Raw genomic sequence first — 6151 nt, 5'->3', positions numbered from 1 at the left:
GTGACCCAAGTGCAGGACCCAGCACTTGCTCTCCAAAGCCGCTGTAGGCTGCTCACATCAGGAAGCCCTGCAGAGGAGCACAGTTGTGGGCCCAGTCCAAGGGTCACAGGCTGATCTGAGGACAAGAAACCTGCTCAGCCCAGGAGGAGAAAAGGCTCCTCTGGCTCCCTAATTTCATCAGTTACTGCGAGCAGTGTGTTTCTCCACACACTTGATTGTCCTTTGCTGTTAGCATGAGTCTCAGTATTCCCCCAAGAGAAAACGAAACCACACACCAGAAAGCAACACAAATAGAGGCAAAACATTCGCGAAATCCCACAGCTCAGTGCAGAGCAGCCATCCCCACGGGGCTTGTGCTGGCAGGGTTTTCCCCACCATCCCTTTTCTTTCCCTCCCCCTCACCTCCAGTTTTTACGGCTCCAAGTACACAGCTGCTCAGGCAACCAGATTAGAGAAACAATCTTCCCCCCTCCCGGGTTATTTCTAACCCAGTTCATTTCCCTGACCTTGTTCCCCAGGTGGTGGCACAAAGAGGTAAACCTACACAATGCAGGGATCAACCACTGTGGGATACGCTTGAGGGATGTGATATGCTTGGGATATGATGTATTGCTCCGGAGAGAAATCCCTGGTTAGCTGCAGTCTGAGGCTTACCTGAAAAGTAGTCCTCAGCTATTAGAAAGCTCACAGAGCCATTAGCAACGCTTGGTGTTCAGTGTACCTGAACAGCTACTTGTTGATTGTGTACCAGACCTCTGAATTGGTATTTATCATCAAGCCTCATACTGTTTAGACCTGTGGATGTTCCTATACACAGCTACTGGTTCACTCAGCCAAACCTTAACACCTATGTATGGCAATACATAAACTATAATTACTTTGGATAACCTGGTCACTTATTACTTGCATAGTGTCAAAATATATAACAGTCATATACTAAGAACAAATATTAAATAGTGAGCCTGTCCTCATATGCAGATTTCCATGCTAAATCATTTAGCTGGGTGGGGGAGAGGAGGAGGGTGTTAAATAAAAAAATAAAAGAAGAAAAATCAGTGTAACATTTTTCAAGCAATTGTAAAAGCCCTCTAGCAGCCTGTAATTCTGACATGGATCTCATTATTGAAGTATCTAGGCACTTGATAAGCATTTGCATAACATCTAGCTACTATTTGGTGAGGATAAACACCTTAATTTTATAGAAGGGAAACTGGGGAAGAGATTTTAAACCCACCTCCAGTTACCTGAAAAGCTGCTTCCTACTAATTCTATGAATCTCATTAAAGATCAAAAGCCATCAGCAAAAGATCAGAAAATTGAACCCAGGTCTCTCAAGGCAAAGGTGAGCATCCAAACCATTAGGTCATGTTTTCTTTAAGCCAACAACACTGAAAGTCTGATCCCCAAATATCCTGATCACTGCAGCCAGTATAAACGTGACAAGGGCTCCCCTACACAGCTCTCCTCAAAGCAGCTAGTTGTCTAGAGATTTTGCACAAAGTACTGGAGCAGGTGGGTTATCCCCAGCAGGATTTTTTGCAGCAATTAACATCAGGACTGAAGCACTGCATGTTGTGCACAACTGCTGCACAACATCCAGGCAGTCCAGGAGTGTTGGGGTCTGAGAACGAAATTTTGTCAGAAACATTCATTGTCTCTTAGTAGAGTCCAAAATCCACCAACAATGACCTTGACTCAGCTCCCCAAAAAGTGGAATGATGCGTGCAGTGTACCTGGGCCGTGGTAGGGGAAGTTGGCCCAATTACAGTCACAGCCCCCACGCTGTTTTCAAAGATGAAAGAACAGAGTGACCACATCTCAAGGCACTGAGCTGGTTTTATTAATTTGACCATACCAGTATCAAACTAGAAATCATCTGTTTAAGATCACGGGTTAGATAGGAGCAGCATTAAATAAAAGACGTATGAAAAAGAGACTGTGCTTCAGAAAAGATTCAGTGTACAACATACATAGTATGCCATTTTAACACAAATGCTTATAAAGAGTCATCCTAAGCATAAAAGAGAGTTTTATAAAAGTTTACGTTCTCATCCCATGGGATGTACAGAACTATGCAGTTTACATAGTTTTACTATCATCCAAAACATCATGTTTCAAATGTACGAGGCACAGCAAGAACAATATAATTCCATTTCCATAGGAACATAAACACAGCTTGTCACTAATGACATGCTTTCCAAACCATAGCATTCACGGCAATTATACACATATACAATTTTAAAGTATTAAAAAGCAAGAGTCTGCAGCCTGCCCACTGTTATCAGTAGGAAATAACTTTTGACCTACCCTTGAAAACTACCCAAGATATCCTTGCGGTAGCTGTAACATAGGAAGCAGGTGGAGTTGCTGTCGTGCTTCATCAGGGCCAGCTTGCTGAGCTATTCCCAAAGCTATCCTATACAACCAGTGAAGGATTCCCTCCACCCACAGAGAAGGTGGACAGTGCCCTGCTTAGCTCCGACAGCCCAGGTAAGATGCAAAGTTAAAACACACCTAACCAAGTGATGCTTTGGCTCCAGAGATAGCTGATAGAAATTAGCTCAGCTTAAAGGAGGCCCTGATTTCCATTAAGAATGACCAGAGACTGGCCAAGCCTCAAAGCCAGAACAAGACTGAACAAGTCTTTGACTGGTTCAAACAAGGACTTTTTTTTTTTTTTGGAAGGTTTTCTCTAAGAACAGCTCAGAGAGACTGAATCTTACAGCCCACATGCTCAATAATTTTTTTTTTTTTCATGGCAGTATTAGCAAGCATATATTATAAGTTTTATAAAAGTGCAAGGCCCAGCACAGGAAGATATCCTGGATTAAGACATTCCCAGCAGTGTTCTTTTTGCATCTTCTTGTTGGTCAACCAGCAGACACACAAATATCATTGCTTGGGATCAGCTTATCAGAGCCCCTAAGGGTTTAGCTTAATCATCTGTGTAATTAAACACTATTCACATTTGACAGTCTATAATGGCAATATTTTTATGTACAAATTTGAAAATTAAGTCTTAAAATCAAGTTTTAAGAGGTAGAGGTCCATTTCTGACCTGCCAACATAAAACGTTACTGAGTTAGTCGTACTCTAAGGCTGGTGGTCCCCTAACAATATTGAAGTAACCAGCTAGAGCTCCAAGATCTATGTAGAGTGATCTTTGCCTCTTTAGCAGGTCCGACTCTTCCATGCTCCCAGTACACAATGAGGAATCTAAAAAAGAAAGAGACAAAGCATATCATTATTGCACAAATAGCTACATTAGTTCAGTTTCATGGCTGTAGACATTACTGAATAATTGGCCTAATATTTGCTTTTATCTGTGGTTTAGAAATCTTCATTTTTAAGGACAACATAACATAATCCTCATATGAAATAAAATAAAAGATAATAAATCAATCCCCAGCTCTAGGGCAAAGAAAGGTAAAGAGTTTGCTACTGAAAACAGTAAGTGTGTTCAACTATTTAAAAACCAAAACTCTATCAGCTGGGACAGCTAGGCAGAGATTCCTCATCCTCTGAGTCATAGTGCTAAAGCAGAGTTTGGTGCAAGAAAAAAAAAAAAACCTGCTAGCTTTCTGTCAGCTGAGAATTCCCCTTCATTACTGGGCAATTTTCATCTAAACAGATGACATCCTCTTCGTGTCGCTGGGTGTGATAGTTCAGAACAAATACGGGACCATCAGTTTCAGATTTTTTTTTCTTTTAAATCAAGGTCTGAAGAAATCAGACTGGGTTTGCAATGGCAGAACTCCCCTGAATACTTGTATAATGAATGTCCTGGAATCTCAAGCATCTAAACTAAAGTTCCAGTTTAATTCAGTCAAATCTAGTTCCAGTCAAATATTTTTTCATCTTCAAAAGAACTGATTCAGATAGCCTGAGCAGGTCAAAGGATTATGCACCCATAAGGCAAAATCCAGAGGAGCAATGCCATTCTAGATGCAAAGGCTGTGATTGATTTAAATGTTAAGTGGATTTGTTGCAACAATTACGCATTACAGCACCCAAAACTTTGCACAGATACCTTTCCAAATATTTATCACAATCAAATAACCCACTTGTCTGGGGTCAGTTTTTAAATGCCTTTTGTCAGGACTCTCCTAACATATTTTATAAACAGAAGAAAAGCATTTTGCAGGTTGCTGGCACTAAATCTCCCTCGGCCTTGATATTATCTGATTCGTGCATTATCCTTCATAAAGCACTTACTAATGCACAAGGGGACCTGTGTTCTATCCTACAGTCATTTTTGTCTTTAAAACAGAGGGCTTGTACTCGTGACACTCAGCAAGATTTTGTGTGTCTTTTTCTTTAAGGAGGCAAAAAGTGTTGGATTTGGTGGTGGTGGTTGGACTTCTTTGTTTTGTTGTTGTTGTTAATAGATCACTAGTATCAATAAAACACCTCTAGTACTATGGCAAATTAAGGCAATTTGGGGCAGCAACCTATACTTCACAAAGTGCCCTGCATGATGCCAGGGCTTTTTCATGAGCCAGCCTTTCCGGACCTGCAGAATTCAGGCTGTTCTTCCCCAGTTGAAGTCAATGGGCGTTTTACATAACACTTAATCAGCTCTGGGTCTGATCTCACCTGATTGGGATTTTTACTGGTCTCTTTCCAGAAGCTTTTTGAGTTTCATTTGTTTCTAAACACTCACTCAAATGAAGTTTTGACACAAAGTAAAATCGACAAAGTGCAAGGTAAGTAAGGCGGATACCATCACCTGTAATGTTTTCTGGCAACTGCAGCTCCTTCCTTGCGAGTAGTCTTTTCCTTTCAAACAATGCTGAGTCCAGACTCTGGCACCGTGGCTGCTCTTCTGGGGGTGGGTGTAAAGCTTCATGTTTCAGTAAGTCTGCTGCAGACAGTCTGTGATTAGGATTCCTTTCTAGAGCTGCTTCTAGCAACTCTCTCATGGAAGTGCTGCAGTCTTCAGCAATGTCCTCTAAGGGGGGAGCTTGCTTATGTATCTGTTGGAATAAAAGACCATTGAAACAGTTATTCCAAAAATAATGGAAGAGGAAGTCACAAATAACCACACAAGTGGTCTGGGAATTCCCCACTTACAATTCATCACCTCCCTAAACTGCACTGATCAATTAGAACAGAACACATAATGCACAAAATCCACTTTTTTTAAAATTAGATTTTTTCATAAATTTAAAAACTCAAAGCAACTCCAAGCAAACCTAAAATCCAGTGCAATGCAAATTCACCAGAAATCTGTACCACACTGGAAGAAACAGAGAATCAAATATGCCAGGCTCCAATTTTTATCTGCAACTTCTAAGCAAAACAGACAAGTAGAACCCAGATGGGCTTGTCTCAATCAAGTTTCACACTGTTCTAAACCTGTCCTTGCAGTAAACCCAAGGCCTGTAAATTGTAACACAAACCACAGAGATGACTCCAGCTTAGCCCCTGTCTTCCCCTAAATGATCAAAACCCACTTCTTCCCTCCCTCCCTCGAAGCAAAAAGGATGATATCATCTCTCTGACAAATATTTTGATAGTTTTAATATGACTGGAGTTCTCTCAACAAGACTACAGGAAACTCGTCAACTAAAACTGAGCTACGGTTTTGCTAAGGACACTTACAATATAGAGGTAGGATGGATATGCAGAACGAGGATATCTGTTCACCCAGGGCGGGATGCCGGTTTGCATATGAATAATAGTAGCTCCCATGCTGTAGATGTCCACTTTTGTTGTGTGGCCTCTGCAGAGGATAACTTCAGGACTCATGTAGATCTATGAACAACAGTAAAAAAACAGATTAACCAATAGAGAAAAACAACAAGCAAAGATGAATCGTGACTTTTTGTGATCTGAGAAACCTCTCTTTGAAGGGATGCATCCCACTAGTACCCGCAGCCTAAAGACCAAGCACCATCTGGGGAATAAGATTTTTCTGCTCTGCACATTTCTACAGTCACAGAGATTTTCTGGTCTCACACCTGGACAAACTCATATTCCAGGTTTGCCCTCCCCAGACAGGCCACAGGTCAGTGGCTATGAGACTTAGCTGAGCTGTGAGAGGCTGAGGTTCAAGCCATGCTTCTGCTTCGTTCATCTGAGTAGCAGGAACAGGCTGTCCAGATCCTTCTGTAGAACCATCCCACCCTCAAGCAGATCAACACTCCTG

General features: G+C 41.5%; 1 protein-coding gene across 1 annotated transcript; it reads right to left on the bottom strand.

Moving 5' to 3' along the window:
- Nucleotides 1–2756: 2756 nt before the first annotated feature.
- On the bottom strand, nucleotides 2757–5757 carry LOC104159666 (mitogen-activated protein kinase kinase kinase 8-like; the record flags this gene model as incomplete). Its single annotated transcript, XM_009697634.1, has 3 exons — nucleotides 2757–3216; nucleotides 4730–4976; nucleotides 5605–5757. Coding segments are annotated over 3 exons (534 nt in total), but the record flags the coding sequence as incomplete, so codon positions are not given.
- Between the last annotated feature and the right edge of the window lie 394 nt (nucleotides 5758–6151).

This window comes from Cariama cristata, unplaced genomic scaffold (genome assembly GCF_000690535.1).
Source record: "Cariama cristata isolate BGI_N322 unplaced genomic scaffold, ASM69053v1 Scaffold45153, whole genome shotgun sequence".
In the NCBI taxonomy this organism is placed as follows: Eukaryota; Metazoa; Chordata; class Aves; order Cariamiformes; family Cariamidae; genus Cariama; species Cariama cristata.
Note: the sequence above shows the minus strand (reverse complement) of the source record. Positions and strands in the feature narration are given on the sequence as shown.